The following is a 16,238-nucleotide window of genomic DNA, read 5'->3' as shown; positions in this document are numbered from 1 at the left end:
GTAGTCTGGCAGCTGTATTCTGATCAAACTGAAGCTGCCAGTCTGCCAGTCTTCAAAAAGGTAGCTTCATATATAAAACATACTGCAGTAGTCAATCCTGGATATTACCTGAACATGGATAACGCCCCCAACTGAGAAAAAGCACTCCATGCTGTAAATGCTGCTTGAGGAACCCGCGGACTGTGAACCTAATGCTTTAGGGAACGGATGAAGAGTTCCTTTTGGCTGGTGGGCCAAATTCACTTGTGGCCAATTCTTTCTAGGCCATATTAGACAGGTAGGCAGGTCTGCTCACCTGCCAATTATCTGACATCATATGACATTAGTTGGATCTAACTCCCTGCCTGTGCTGCTGATTGTTCCTTTGAAAGCATTGCTTGCATTTGGCACCATTTAAATGTGTCACGAATTTGGCCCGCGGGGTGGAGGTGTCTTATGCTTTCTTGACGGGGAGTGCAATCCTGTCTAAAAGAAGTGGAACACTATTTCCCAAAGGAGATAAACTGTCTGTTCACAGCACCTCCATATTGCCAGGATTATGTTTCTTTCTTTTTTTGGTCTCTCATCCGGCCCATTATCAACAGCAGTCACTGGCTCAGAACTTTCATCTCTGGATGATCTTTCCCTGAAGTTCCATGTAGATGCTAAAAAGTTTGGGGGCAAGATAGAATTCTGCAAAATCCTTAAGATCTCTGGAACCCAGCTGGAGAATCCCTCCTCCCAATGTTACTGGACATGAAGGGAAAGTATGTAGTTTGGCCTAACTGGTCCACATATCCTGCAGTTATTTCACAAGACCAGGCAATGCTGTTGTCTAAAAGCAGATCAAAAGGAATGGGGGAAATGTAGGGAAGTATGGACCTTTAGGAGAGGGATTCTGGCAAAGAGCTAACTAACACAAGAGTAAAATTCAGGGACTTAAAAGTTAAAGGGAGATGCTTCCCCTTCATATTTACTTTTCTAGCAGAGAGACATTCATTGTGCATTAGTTTGGATTTAGGCTATGTGATCAACTCTCAGTAACCAACTAACAACCCAGTTATCCAAGTGGAGGAAGGAAGAAACTACTCTCAAAATGGATGCAAGGTTTTGTGTTCAAAAGCATCAATGTACTTATACGAGCTCTTTTCTACAATCACGTGATTTGCCACTAAAAAGTCAAAGAAAGCAAGGGCAGCCTGTCACTGGAAATCTTGAAAGAAAGAGAGGGCACCTTCTCTCTTCCCCCCTCCCTCTTTCTAATACAAGAGCTTGTATAACAGGAATAATCTATATTGGTTTGTATTATACCAGCTATAAAACACACCTTGGCTTCAGTGCCATGTTTAACCAATCACAGAAGCCATTTGTTGGCTCGTATATTACAAAGCAATAGAGATTTAAGGGATAATGGTTATAGTGGCAGAGTATACAAAGCAATAAACTACTTTTGGAGGTTGGTTAAATGCCAAGTGGTGCTGAGGCTTCAGTGCCATAAACATTATTTCTATTATATGACAAGATAAGAGGATACAATAAAGCACAAAGGGGGGGAGTCATTTTCTGGCCTCATGCAGGTTCTGAGCTTTTGATTTCTTGGATGTTCTGCAGATGACACCCTTAGAAGCATAGGCTTAAGGGGAATAAATTCTCCGGGAGGTGGGTTTAAAAAGCAGACAATTGTTTGAGGAAATGGCTTGTATAAAAGTAGTGATGCGATCAGACTCTAAGTGGTGATTTGTGGTAAGTATTAAAAAGTGAAATGTTCCAATTTTTTTCCTTGGTAGCTGTCTAAATTCTCTGCCTTCCAGAATACAGCCAGTGTTACTGCACTACTCATAAAAAAAAAATTCTATCCTACAAGGCAGTTGTACTGGATAAAGCACACTAATGACAGCCTTCTATTTTAAATACTTTATAACACCATCTACAAATTTCATATGTTTGGGATTTTAAAAAGTGAGTGGAAAGGGAATTCATAGCGTTAACATTGAGCTGCTATATTTTGTGACAGCCAGACAACGAGTGAATTGCACCTTTCAGTTGAGTTGTGGTTTTTTTAAAGCAAGAAAAGGGAGGGTTGATTTGTTTTTAGTTTTATGGTACTGCAACATGCTCAGTATGTCCTGTGGCAGATCTTGGGTATCTTGTCTATTCAAGGGATATGGGTTGTGTGTACCCTGCTTAGGGTTGTATTGATGGCACAGATCTTGCAGAAGCACCCTACTATGTGACCAGTTATATTTAATTTTGCCGGCCACTAAAATACACTAATCCAAAAAGCATCTACAAGCAGATGGTGGTGAGCTGAACTGTGAATTGAACATGGGGTGCTTCGCCGTGAGCAAAAAACAAACTGATCCTACTCCATCTGCATCCCTGATGTGGCAATTTTATTGTGTGAAATGGCCATCAGCTCCTTTCTCTACTGACGGCAATTTTATGTCTCTAAGACAGTTAATACAAGAGTGTATTTCAGTAGGTCTAATGAGAAGGTTGCATCATTATACATTTTTAAGTCAATACCTTTCTGCTTTAATGACATCGCTAAAGTTTATTGCTCACATTCAGCTCCACTGAGGATGTGTTTTATTATCTCAGAGTATTTTAAATAGCTTTAGAAGATTATTTTAAGTAGCCATTGGGGATGCCCAGTGTCTCTGCCAACTATTTGGATCTATTTCACTTGACACTTTCGGCTAAAACACAGAGCTGCTTCTTACAACAAGTTTTCTTCTCTGCATAGATATCACAGTACTGTCAAAATGTCTATGTTAAACTGACACTTTCAAACATTATGTACATGAAGCTTGCTATTACAGTCTGTACAGAGAGGCAATTTTATTAGTCTTGTGTGAAAAATTAAAACTTATGTAAATAACGGAACTTTATCCATTTGGTTGGATTACTATATTACTGTGAATATACAGAAATAAATAGCCTGGGGGAAAGGCATTTAAGCCCTCAATATAGCTATTTGGGTACACTTTGACTGTATCTGTTTCTCTTCAATATCAGTATATCAATAAGCAGAAAACCTGATGTTCAGAAACTCATCCGAGTTTGTATATTATGGCAACTAAGAGCAGGAAAGGCCAACAGACCACCGATTTCCCCAAAACGAAAACACCTCCCTAACTCTCAAATACATGTTATGTAAATATAAAGTATTCTACAATATTCTTACTCCAGAAATTGCAACTCTGGGTTTAAAATTATAGGGCAACAGGTTTAATTTAAACAATAGCTTTCAAACTACCAGTCCAAAACAGCCAAGAACCTTCCAGAGATAAGACTATGGAAGAGATTTCCTTGGAGGTTTCCAAGGCAAGGCTGGCCAAACAGCTATCAAAGTGACTTTAGGCTGTGGATATCTTGTCTCAGGGCAGGAACTGCCAATGGGCAGTGATTAAATGTGATTATACTATCCTGCACATGAAGTGCTTAGGTAGCGCCTGAAAAACAAACAAACAAACCGCAAACCAAAGGACAAAAGCCTTAGACTTGTTTCTCTTCAACTACATTTAAACAACTCGTTTTGAGAGCATAGTCTGTGTGCCAATGTGATGTAGTGGTAAGTGCTGGGGTGATCTTGGGCTAATCGTTAGCTCCCAGCCTAATTTACCTCAGAAGATTATTAAAAGCATAAAAGATATGGATCACAACCACTCTGGAGCACTCTGGAGGAAGAATTAAAATAAAAAGAATCTGTCTCTACTCCAGCAGATATTAGACATTTGTTGTCAGTGACTGGGGCAATCAAGTAGTAACGGGATGGGTGCGGTATGTACTACCACTACCGCCATCGACACCCCATTTTCAAACTAGGTTTCCTGAAGACCTTATAAGGCCTGTTCATATACCCAACAGTAGGTGCTGGAAAAACTCTGGATCCAATCTGGATTTATGTAGGGTTTACTGCTTAGCCTTTTAGCAATGCAGCAGAGGTTTAGGATCAGAGATTTCCTTCTCCTAGATAGGCTACTTTCCCAGGTTGATGACCCCCTCTGCCCCTCACTCCCCTCTACAGTATATGCAGAAACCTCCTTCTTGACCAATGGACCCAGTTTTGGTCTTGTCTGCCTAATCTGCCAGAGCCTGTCTTTGCATGCAGGGGAAGTCCCTAACTCATCAAGAATTTGAGACCCATTGGCTACCCTCACCTGGTTCAGCCAGCCAGCCAAAGCCATTTCTGGGGTGTGGCTGCTGTTCCATACTGACAGCTTCTAGGAGCTACAGGTGAGAGCTGACTGCAGGGTGGGAACCAAATGTGGACAAACTATACCAGGAGCACAAGCTGTCTCCCACCAGATTTACTACCCCTCCCCTAACCCCCCATACACCCCAATATTTGACTAGATAGCCAAGTAAGAGTGCTTATGAGAGCTTCAAACTGGAATTGGAAGTCAGTTAAAAAAACCCTTCTTTAAATTAAAATATATCCATCTACAAAGGATTTCAGATGGTACATTCTAGGTTAAAACTGAAAGGTTTCAAAACTGTTCAGAGGGCAGCATTTGAATTTTTTTTTTCCTTTGCAACCATGAGGGCTAGACACATACCCTAAAAAAAATAAAGCTGATGTGACTTAGGACTGTATACAGTCTCAGGCACAGGAAGTTTTCGATCCCCCTGCCTCCACTCCCTCTAAGAGACACATTCTTGTAAAGCAACCACTTTAGGGCAGGGGCTGGAATGGAAAGATTGTCACCTGTCCTCTTAGAAAAGAAACTAGATAAACGACCTTCAGCTGAATCTTTTTAAAAGAAGTATATGCAGCACATTTAGAACTCAGCTGTGTCACATCAAGCTTACTGCTGGGAAGTGATCATGTACAGAATCCAAAAATAACAGCCATTAAAGACCTAGCAACCAAAAACATGTTTACAGGCCCATTAAAAGCCCAGTAGCTTGGATTATAGGGTGGAAGGGATAGCAAGCTCATCAAAATCAGTTTTAGGTCACCATCCCTTCACCACAACAGCACTTTCCAAAAAACAATAGAATGGAAGAAATTGGGAATCAAGTTAATTGGTGCCACAAATGCTGCAATAATAAATGAACATTTCATATTGTTAATGTGCTTTCAAGACAGAAGCAGAAAGGCTTCGCAGCAATACTTTTCAGCTTGTATTTCAAATTTATTTCACTTGCTCTTACTTGTTCCTGCTCTTCCCTGACCCCACCAAACACTCCAGTAAAGAGAAGGGTTGGCAGAGAATTTTGTTTGGTTCACATTTTTTCAGCATACTGATCCAATATGTACCCCCAATAACATATTGGGCAGTATTCTACTAACAAGTCCTATCAATGTAAGGATCTGCTCTTGAGTAATGGGTCTTCCCCCCCCCCCACCACCTTGTGCCCTTCCCAAATCTGCACCAGAGGGTTGGGGGAACTCCTAGGACAGCTTGGGGCGTGGAGAGGTGAGGAAGATTCCACTGAACAAGCAGAAATCCTTGAACTGGTGGAATGACTACCTTGGTGCTATGCTGGATTTGAGCCAATTATTCTGTGGATTTAGCAGCTCTTCAAGTTTTGTGATACTTTTATCTACTTATACAAAAATGTGTAAAAACTGTATTTTTATCAAAAAATTGTTGTATTTTAGGGTAAAGTATATTTAGAAATGTATAGGAGAGAAAAATACGTATTTAGATATGTTCATAAATAGAAATTTTTCATACATGTGTTTAAAAAAATCAGACTAACATGGAAACAGGGATTTATGAAGATACGTAATAATAAAATAATAATAATAATAATAATAATAATAATAATAATAATAATAATAATAATTTATACCACGCCCATCTGGCCGGGCCTCCCCAGCCACTCTGGGTGGCTCCCAACAGAATATTAAAAACATGATAAAACATCAAACTTTAAAAACTTCCCTAAACAGGGCTGCCTTCAGATGTCTTCTAAAAGTCAGATAGTTGTTTATTTCCTTGACATCTTATGGGAGGACATTCCACAGGGCGGGCACCACCACCGAGAAGGCCCTCTGCCTAGTTCCCTGTAACCTCACTTCTTGCAGTGAGGGAACCACCAGAAGGCCCTCAGAGCTGGACCTCAGTGTCCGGGATGAAAGATGAGGGTGGAGACGCTCCTTCAGGTATACTGGGCCGAAGCTGACATAAATGACATTAACACATGAAATTGATAGGCACTGGAAACAGACTGATTTACCCATCCCTAACAGGAGACAGGCAGAGACAACTAAGAGTTGAAGGCAGTAATGCTTTTGAATGCCAGTTGCTGGAAACCATAAGAGGGCTCCTCTGCTCAAAATCCTTCTTGTGGGTTTCTCACAGGCATTTGGTTGGCCACGTTAAGAACAGGCTGTTGGATTAGATGGATCACTGGCCTTACCCAGCAGGCTGGTTTTACATAAGAACCACTAAGTATATAGGAGGGTGTACTTTTTAGCATCCACAAACTACAAACCAAGATTTCATTTCATTATGTCACATTGTTAAGCTGCAGTGGCAGCATAAGACATTCTGTTCCTCTCAGTCTACATAAAAAGCATATTGATGGATGTGATGACACCTTTCCATCTTTCAAAGTATTATGTACATTCCTGAGCCCCATTCCATATGCACCATATTATGCAAAATAAATTAGTTCCCAATTGGAGAAAATAAAAGGGTATGCATTAATTGTATGAGGACGATTTTCTCTTTTCCCCGCCTTCTGAATGGAAGGCAGAAGGAAAAGAAAAGGAGCAAATTGAATTCACAGTTTCTCTAAATGTAGGCAGATAAACCCACCTTTGAGCACACCATTCTGAAGGCTGATAGAAAGCTCACTGAAGAAGATCCCCACATCAGATTAAAAGGAAAAAAATTATGTTGGCATGTACAAGGAACTTGCGGTGGATGACAGTAGTGAGCACTGACTGGTCACATCTCTCAGACATACAGACAACTGCATGGTCTTGACATGCGTATAGTAGTGCTAAACTGTTTGCTGAATTAGTTAAGTCTTAGTAAACTTCCAGTCACTGAGTTTCTTAGGCTGGAGTGTGTCCTTGAGCTGTGATAATGCTGCTTGCTTACCTGGATGGAGGACAGTTATGCGTAAAAACCTTCAGCTTAGGCATGGCTGGAATGTAACCTCCCTTTTAAAGACAAGTCACGCCCATTGCTCTGCCCCCCCCCCACTTTTGCCTCTCTAGCATGTGGCCCCCACTGAGTAGTTCTGCTCTCCTTGAATACATCAGAGAAATAACAACTTCAAAAGGCTCTCCTTAATAACCTATCGCACCCTCGCCACTAATGAGGTAAGGAGACTGTGTGCAGGAGAGAGTGAGCGAGTTTGAGTTGCCAATGCCCATTTCAGCCATGCTTACTGCTGGCACGAGGCCTTTGCAGGTTTAGCCAACAGTGAATGTGCCCCTTGGACCAAAGAAAAGACGGACCCAGCACTTCAAAGTGTAATATAGCGAATATAGATTACAGGGTGACCAGTTCATGAAAATGCTGAAATGTGCCACATTGGTGCAGCCTTCTCTGTGGCACCAGTGTGGAGAACAGAATCCTGGCAACCCTGGGAGCCAGATGCTTTTGCAGAATGCTTCTGTACTCATGACTGACTGGAATGTTTTGCAGAACGAAAATGGTCAGTGAATATGACTTTACAGAGAGGAAAAGAAAAAGGGGGAATTGGGCATTTTTGTTTTGTTAAAAGGAAGAGAAAGTGTATTAATGCAGATTTGGAATGAGTGAGTCATTGGGGTGCTTCAATTTTCCGCCAATTGCTTTCATCGGTTACAGGTAAAGTATACCATGCTGCCTGTATGAATAAAATGTCAAAGCTGCTACACATTTTATTACATAAATGTATACTGCATGAAGACTTCATTGTCTAATATGTGTCAAACCAGCATAATCTGTTTTGCTACCATGCTAGTAGCCCAATCCAACACATACATTTAATAAACAGATACATTATAAGCTCCTTTTCAAAAATATCCTAAAGCAGCTAACAAATTAGATTGTGTATTTTCTTTTTCAGGCTTACTTGACCAAAGTAGGTAACATTAACTGGAGATCAGAATAGGGTTTTCCTTTTCCAGGCTCCATGGATATTATTGGGGTACTGGTTGGTATACCAAAAGAACACCAATACGGCAAAAGCCAGGCAAATTTCATTACTTTGGAGCCCTTGCACTTGGTCGTAACTTGGATTTACGCACTGCAAATCCTCCGATCTGATTACCTCCAGTGATCACGTAAAACACTGGCTTTAAACTCTTTGCCTTAGTGATAAAACAGCCACTTTGATTCACAACGATACACTCGTAATAAAGTATACTGTAAACGTACCTGTCCACAGCCTGGGGCATTGCACACAAATGGCCTGTCGTCTCCCATATTTTTTCACAGCTGAGCTACACAAGACACACACAAAAAAAGCAAGGGGTGGGAAAGAGGAGAGAGAAAAATAATTTAATAAAGCGAATACCACCAATTATGTCACACTTTTCAGGAATACAGTTCATCTGCAGTAATAATAAAAGGGGGGGGTGGTAATACAAGATGGACCATTGCTTTAAGGAGCAGGGAACACCAAGAAAATTCCCAGGGCTACTGTCCATTCTATTGTCGGCAAGCAGGGGTGACTACAAAGAAACAGTTCCTAGATTGCACCCTGAGTTAAAGTCCTACAAACAGGTCCTGCAAGCATAACTCCATTCTGCCAAACAAAAAGGATGGGAGGTGGCAATGGGAGAGTAGAGTTTTTCTCCTTTCCTGGAGAGATCTAGCTCAAATATATGCCAACACAGGATTCACACAAAATTACCACACCCTAAATATTTTCTTAAAGGGACGCGGGTGGCGCTGTGGGTTAAATCACAGAGCCTAGGACTTGCCAATCAGAAGGTCGGCAGTTTGAATCCCCGCGACGGGGTGAGCTCCCGTTGCTCAGTCCCTGCTCCTGCCAACCTAGCAGTTCGAAAGCATGTCAAAGTGGAAGTAGATAAATAGGTACCGCTCTGGCGGGAAGGTAAAACGGTGTTTCAGTGCGCTGCTCTGGTTCGCCAGAAGCAGCTTAGTCATGCTGGCCACATGACCCAGAAGCTGTACGCCGGCTCCCTTGGCCAATAAAGCGAGATGAGCGCCGCAACCCCAGAGTCGTCCGCAACTGGACCTAATGATCAGGGGTCCCTTTACCTTTAAATGTTTTCTTATGCCACTCTAGCACATGCACGGAAATGCACAAAGTAGCCTTTCCTCGTGAGATGCTTCGGGGCAAGTCATGAGGGTGATACAAGTCACGAGTGCAAGAGTTGCCTCCAGCCACCACCTGAATGCCAATGGACCAGGCAAAAGTCCCACAACACACTTAGACCAGACCATTTGGATACATTTCATGAATGGACTTGATCCCTCAAATAAGCGCTATTCATACACACACAGATATTCCATTAGCCAACTGATCAAAGAAATCCAGGCATCCATCCCATTTGGGAAGGGGGGATGTCATTTAGCAGTCACAGAAAGAGTCAATGGTCCAGGCAACAGAAAAGGTGTGGAAGCCAAGAACAGTCTAATCACTCTTCCATTTCATCCCCTCCATGTTTGTTTTGCAGGTCCCAGCCCCTAATTCTGATTTGCTGGATGAAGAGGGTTTTTTTTCATGCCATACACTTTTTGATCATCCTTATTCTTGATTCCCCTATTCTTGATGTACCACAAAAAGAGGTGCACTTTTCTAAAGATGCTCTACAAACAGACATGTGCAAATAAGTAGCAAGGAGATAAATCCAAGGCCTCTTGATGCACATACAATATATTCAGTGGGAGAGAGCAAGAAATTGTAATTAATTAAGGGATTTTAGGAATGGCACTCCATTTTACAAGGCCATAATCTGGCTCCCTGGTGGATAAACTACAAGACTGATGGCAAGAGTAGTTTGTCACCGACAACAGCTGAGGATAACAAAGCATCCGTCCTGTTATGCTGTAAGTGGAGTGATTCTTATTAATAAAAAAGAAAGAGTAAATAAAAAAAACCTTATCATGTAAATTCTAGAAATTATGGTTCCACCCCCCATTGTTTTTTAATAGCAGGATTTAAAAAGCCGTAATAAAGCAAACTTTATCCCTTTGGGGAATTTGCTACTCTGACATATTGCAGCTGTTTACATTTCTTCCAATCATCTCCAAACACAAGTTGAGGAGCTAGCAGTCTGTCAGAAGCTGACAAATATTAGCCACTGAGGCATAATTGCAGCCATTGTGGAATAAAAATGTATTCAGAAACACAAGTTCTCCTAAGTCTGCTTTGCATATGCAAATTCCAAGGCTAGACTGCCAATGTGTATCCAGTTAGTTGCAAGGTGGATTAGATGCGCCTTTATAGACGACTTCCTGGTTTCCTCTAAATTACAGTTCCCTGCAACTTCTGAACTGGTAAGCTGTGGTTTGAGCAATCCCTCCAAATAAGGATCAAACCATGATTTACAATTCTGGTTTGGAGGATTATTCAAAACCACAGTTAACAGTTGAACATCACAGCAAACTGGGATTTGCAATGTAATGACTGAATAATAATTAATAATAATAATAATTCATTATTTGTACTCCGCCCATCTGTCTGGGTTTTGCCAGCCACTCTGGATGGCTCCCAACAGAATATTAAAACCACGACAAAACATCAAACATAAAAATCTTCCCTAAGCAGGGCTGCCTTCAGATGTCTTCTAAAAGTCAGATGGTTGTATATTTCCTTGACATCTGATGGGAGGTGTTCCACAGGACAGGCACCACTACCAAGAAGGCCCTCCCATAAACTATGCTAGTTTAATCATTTATTTTATAAAATAAGAGTTCTCCTACTCTGGCAAGCAAAGCACACACAATCTCATTAGCAGCATGCTTCTGCTACTGAAAGCGTAGAATGACCCTATCCCCTTAATTTTAAACCTAACCTTAACCTGAACTTAGTACGTACAGCAGTATGAAGGAAGTGTTTATCAAAGGTATAACTCTTTAGGTATAACTCTTCGGAGGCCAGTGCAGAGCCAATGTTCATAAGTCACAGGGTTTAAGAAGGGCTGTGGGATTGTTCAAGTTGCCCAATGTGTTTTTCAAAAAATGTCTATTATATTCCCCTTGTTTTGCAAGCCCTGAGGGCACCTGGATTTTCAAAGGTTTTACATGACAACACATGCCCCTGTGTAAAAGGGAATAAACTCAAGAGTGGTTTCGAAACATCACACAGTATGTGCTGCCCTGAAAACATGCAGTCACTAGTGCATTTAGCTTACAGCATTTATATATCTGGTAGTGGCTGAAAAGGGAGGCTTGTAGGAGCCTGAGTAGCAGTGATGCATGCATCTTGCAAACTTAAGATTGCTTCAAAAAGGGGTTTAGATACATTCCAGGCAGATGAGACAATCAGTGGCTTCTAGTCATGTAGTCCCTTCAGTGCTGGAGGCAGGATGCCTCTAAATACAGTGGTACCTCTGGATGCGAACGCAACCCACGTCTGTGCGGGTCACAATTTGCTGCTTCTGCGCATGCCATAATTTTGAGTGTATATGCATGCACGAGCGGCAAAACTCGGAACTAATGCGTTCCGTTATTTCCGGGTCGTCGCAGAGCACAACCCGAAAACGCTCAACCTGAAGCAACTTCAACCCGAGGTATGACTGTACCAGTTCCTGGGAATCACAGGTGGGTAGAGTGCTGTTGCACTCATGTGCTGCTTGTCAGCTTTCCATAGGCATCTGGGTGGCCACTGTGAAAGCAGGATGCTGGACCGCATAGGCCTTTGACCCAATCCTTCAAGGCTCTCCTTACATTTTTGTGCACATCCCAACGTGGCAAACTTCCTGCAGGAGTTACCAAGCAGCATTTGGTGGCGCTGTGGGTTAAACCACAGAGCCTAGGAGTTGCCGATCAGAAGATCGGTGGTTTGAATCCCCGCGACGGGGTGAGCTCCCGTTGCTCAGTCCCTGCTCCTGCCAACCTAGCAGTTCAAAAGCATGTCAAAGTGCAAGTAAATAAATAGGTACCGCTCTGACGGGAAGATAAACGGTGTTTCTGTGCACTGCTCTGGTTTGCCAGAAGCAGCTTAGTCATGTTGGCCACATGACCCGGAAGCTGTACGCCGGCTCCCTCGGCCAATAAAGCAAGATGAGCGCAGCAACCCCAGAGTCGGCCGCGACTGGACCTCATGGTCAGGGGTCCCTTTACCCTTTACCTTGCTTTGTAACACACAAAGCTGCTTCCTCTTATGGAGGGATGAACATCTGATTACATCCATACTCTATTTTAGGAGAGCCAGTGTGGTGTAGTGGTTAAGAGCGGCAGACTCGTAATCTGGTGAACCGGGTTCGCATCTCCACTCCTCCACATGCAGCTGCTGGGTGACCTTGGGCTAGTCACACTTCTCTGAAGTCTCTCAGCCCCACTCACCTTACAGAGTGTTTGTTGTGGGGAAGGGAAAGGAGAATGTTAGCCGCTTTGAGACTCCTTCGGGTAGTGATAAAGCGGGATATCAAATCCAAACTCTCTTCTTCTTCCCCAAGACCATCACACATGGCTCTGGTATGAATGAAAGTACTGGAAACACATGACCCAACAATGTTAAGGCTTGCATCCTTGAGGCAGAAGAAACTATCCACATTTCATTCTGCTTTCTCAAAAGAACTCTTCTATTGGCTGTTGGATTTTTGGCAAAGCGGTCAACTTAAGTTCACACACACACACACACACACACACACACACCCCACTCCTCTCTCACCATGTTAGAAGTTTCACATGTTAAACTTATGAAACATGACCTGTATGCGCTCATTTGAGCATGCCGTCAGATTATATCAAATTTAATCTGATCAAATTGCTTCAATGAAGTCTAATTTTAGTAACAGACAGGACAAGACTATGACTAGATACTTGGGAATATAATGTCTTTGCTCCTGCACCAAACAGGTTTGTTTGTTTTATTGCTTTCAGCCTATCCATGTTGAAACTGCAAGAACTAGACAAAGGTTAAGATATTCCTGGTAGGTTTTGGAATACAGCCATCACCTTTACTAAGGTAAAGCTTCTACTTCCAAGCACATGCGACTTTTCCCATCTATTTTGTAATTTGTTGCTACTATTACATCAGCCCTTTTTGTGTCAACCGCTAAAATGTTAGAACCAGGGGTGCCAACTTGAATAAAATATTGTGGGGGCCCAGGTAAGCCGTGCTCTGCATAATCGATCACATGATGCAGTGCGCACACACACCATTTGAATGGGAAAGCCCATCAACTTCAGCACTCAAATATTTTATTGTGGGAGCCAAAGCCCCCGTAGCCCCTAGGAGTTGGCTCCTACGGTTAGAGCAAGACCAATCTCTGAATTGTACTATCAAGACAGCAGATTTAATACATATTGACCAACCTGGCCATCCATCCAAAAAGCCCTTCTTGAGTAAAGCCTGGTCATCAAGTGAGCAATAGTAACAACAGCTTAACCCAATGGAGATATACAAATAGAGGGAGGGGAGACGAAATATTTCGCAAGGAGTTAGCATACTCTTCCCATACCCATCAGTGCAACTCCCTAATAACTTACATGAACTGTAATGCTTCTCTTAGGCTTCCTAGGAACTCAGTGAGTTTTCTTTAAGTGCAGTATTGTAGAGTCCCACACAAGGCTGATCTATACTTGCACAGAGGTCAGAGAGGGTGCATGTGTCATGCAGGGACAGCCTTCCAGAACTGTATCACTTCAAATTTCAGCAGTGGTACCACATGCATGAAGGCTCCTTCATGCTGAAATAAAAATTTCTTTCTACATAGAAAGTAGCAAGTCGGGTACAGTAGCTTTGTTCTCACTTTCTATTTTTATATAACAAGGGAGGATATCTCCCCCCCCCTCTCCAAATCAGAGAGAGCATTTCAGAATACAGTACCTCACCACATCAGCGGGTCATGTGGCCAGCATGGCTAAGCCGCTTCTGGAGAACCAGAGCAGCGCACAGAAATGCTGTTTACCTTCCCACTGGAGTGGTACCTATTTATCATGCTTTGACGTGCTTTCAAACTGCTAGGTTGGCAGGAGCAGGGACCGAGCAACGGGAGCTCACCCCATCACCTTCTGATCGGCAAGTCCTGGGCTCTGTGGTTTAACCCACAGCGCCACCCACGTCCCGACCCTGCATGTGCAGATCACCCCACAGGAAAACCCACATTACTATTTTTAGGGGCAGGATTCAATGAATGAGCCCCATCAGTGGAAGCCTTGCACAAGGACTTCTGTTTGCACAAGGGGGCTCTCCCCACCCTTGAAACTGGCTTGGAGGGAGTCTGGAGAACCCCCAGAACAATGCATGGGGAGAGGAAAGTGGGATTGTTCTTTCTAGCAAGCATAAATGTTTGACCTGTGGAACAGCCACTTTAGTGCAACACTGAACTACTCCCCATTCTTTTGTTTAAAGTCTTGGACTTGTGTAGCTCAGGGCCTTGGGAAACATTAAGCAGCTAATTTAAAAGAGAAATTCCCACTGAGCCTAGGAGATGGTCCATGAGGGTTTACTCTCAATGGGGATGTCGCCCCATCTTCAAACAGCTGCAGTAACTTTTTGTTAACCCTGGAAGCTAGGACCCAAACCAATGGATTTAAGGTATAAGAAAGGAGATGTCGACTAAGTATCCGGAAGAACTTTCTGATTGTAAGAGCTGTTCAACAGAGGACTTATTTGGAAGGTGGTGGACTCTCCTTCCTTAGAGGTTTTTAAGCAGAGGCTGGATGGCCACCTGCCATGTATGATCTAGTTGAGATTTCTACATTGCAGTGACTTGGACTAGATGACCCTCAGGGTCCATTCCAACTTTACAATTCTATGAAAAGGGATGAGAAGTTGTGCATGCAAAGTTTCAAGATACCTGGTGCTTATGAGCTTAATTTGGCTTTTATATCTGTTATCTCACTTTTTGAATGGTGTGTGCCTAAAACAGCTCTTAACGTTCATAAAGGGGGGGGGAGCCTTTAAAAGATTAACAGTTGAAGACAATAAACAATAAAAAATGGGCCTATAAGAAGAGGTGACTGGGGGGGCAGGGAGATTTCAAGACAAACTAAAAAAACAAAAGACATGAAGAATTTATCAACTACAGTGGTCTAGACAAAAAGGTGAATCCTGCTGCTCTGTTGAGTCAGTACATTGGAAGAAGGTATGCAAACTCTTAGTTTCTCCAGCAGTGTCTATTAACTGGTTCACAAGGCTGCAACCAGAAACACTGTCACCTCATAAATCCACATTGAAATAGCCTTTTTCATTACGGCTTCTTAAAATATCCAGTTTTTCCAAGAATGTGAAATTTCAAGTAAATCTGTCTTCTATAAATTCTACAGCATATGAAACTGTACTTGCATTGTTTGGGATCATACCTACAGCATGCTATTTAACAGCAAGGTTAATCTATTGCCAGATGCCAACTTCTAAATATTATATTGTCAGAAAAGGAAGCTAAGAACAGGAATGGAAAATACTTTAGATTCACAGCTAAGAATTCATTTTACCAAGGTCAACTTAATTATACCAGGAAACCTAGCCAGAGGGGGAAATGTCTCTTGCAGACTTTTAGAAGCTACCTGGAGGCAATTGAAACCCACCCAATTGAACCAGGGCAGGATCTTATTTCAAATTAGAAGACATATTTAGGTTAACCAAAATGTAAAGTAGGAATGTGCTAGGTCTGCTAAACTAGAAGTGTCTTCAAGGAACATACTAGCTGATAAAACACAATAAGTTGGCTCAAGACAAGTGAGCTAGGACAGGTCAGATCAAGGGAAAACACCTCAAATTTAAAAATCTTATTGTAGCCGTCTCTGATTCTTTACAGGAAGAAGATATTTGAAGGGAAAGAAACAAAGATCTGTTCTTACCATGTATAGGCAACTATGGGAATACCAGGCTAAGCAACAGTTTTAAAGACCCTGTACACTTCATAAGAAAGCGTAGTTATCAGTACCAGAGCTCCAGAATCCACATGCTCAGTCAGCACTGACAATGTCATGGGGCAGTCTCATCCCAATTAGCATCTTGCATTGCCCCTCCAGTAACACCTAGTTCCCTGGGTCAGAGGACAGCAATAGCCAAAGGCACAGGCAGCAAGCAGGGAGTACACAGTACCGGACAAAAATAATCTTCACCCACTTCCTTAGAAAAGGCAACTTTCTTGCTGAAACAATGACCCCTGCCTAGGAATGCCTAAAAACAGAGAAGCTTCTGCAACAAATAAACAT

General features: G+C 42.4%; 1 protein-coding gene across 3 annotated transcripts in view; it reads right to left on the bottom strand.

Annotated features, from left to right (window-relative positions):
• Positions 1-16,238, bottom strand: part of LOC128406529 (cyclic AMP-dependent transcription factor ATF-7) — a 101,654-nt gene that overhangs the window by 65,586 nt on the left and 19,830 nt on the right. For 2 of the 3 annotated variants that reach the window (XM_053374001.1, XM_053374020.1), the window contains exon 2: positions 8,313-8,377. In XM_053374001.1, coding sequence (XP_053229976.1) covers positions 8,313-8,360 — 48 coding nt within the window. In that variant the 5' untranslated portion in view covers positions 8,361-8,377. The remainder of the gene's footprint in view (positions 1-8,312; positions 8,378-16,238) is intronic. The other variant, XM_053374010.1, reaches the window with a different exon arrangement.

The sequence above is a fragment of the Podarcis raffonei genome, chromosome 2 (genome assembly GCF_027172205.1).
Source record: "Podarcis raffonei isolate rPodRaf1 chromosome 2, rPodRaf1.pri, whole genome shotgun sequence".
NCBI lineage: Eukaryota > Metazoa > Chordata > Lepidosauria > Squamata > Lacertidae > Podarcis > Podarcis raffonei.
The sequence above is the reverse complement of the archived record's forward strand: the minus strand, read 5'-3'. Positions and strand labels throughout refer to the sequence as shown.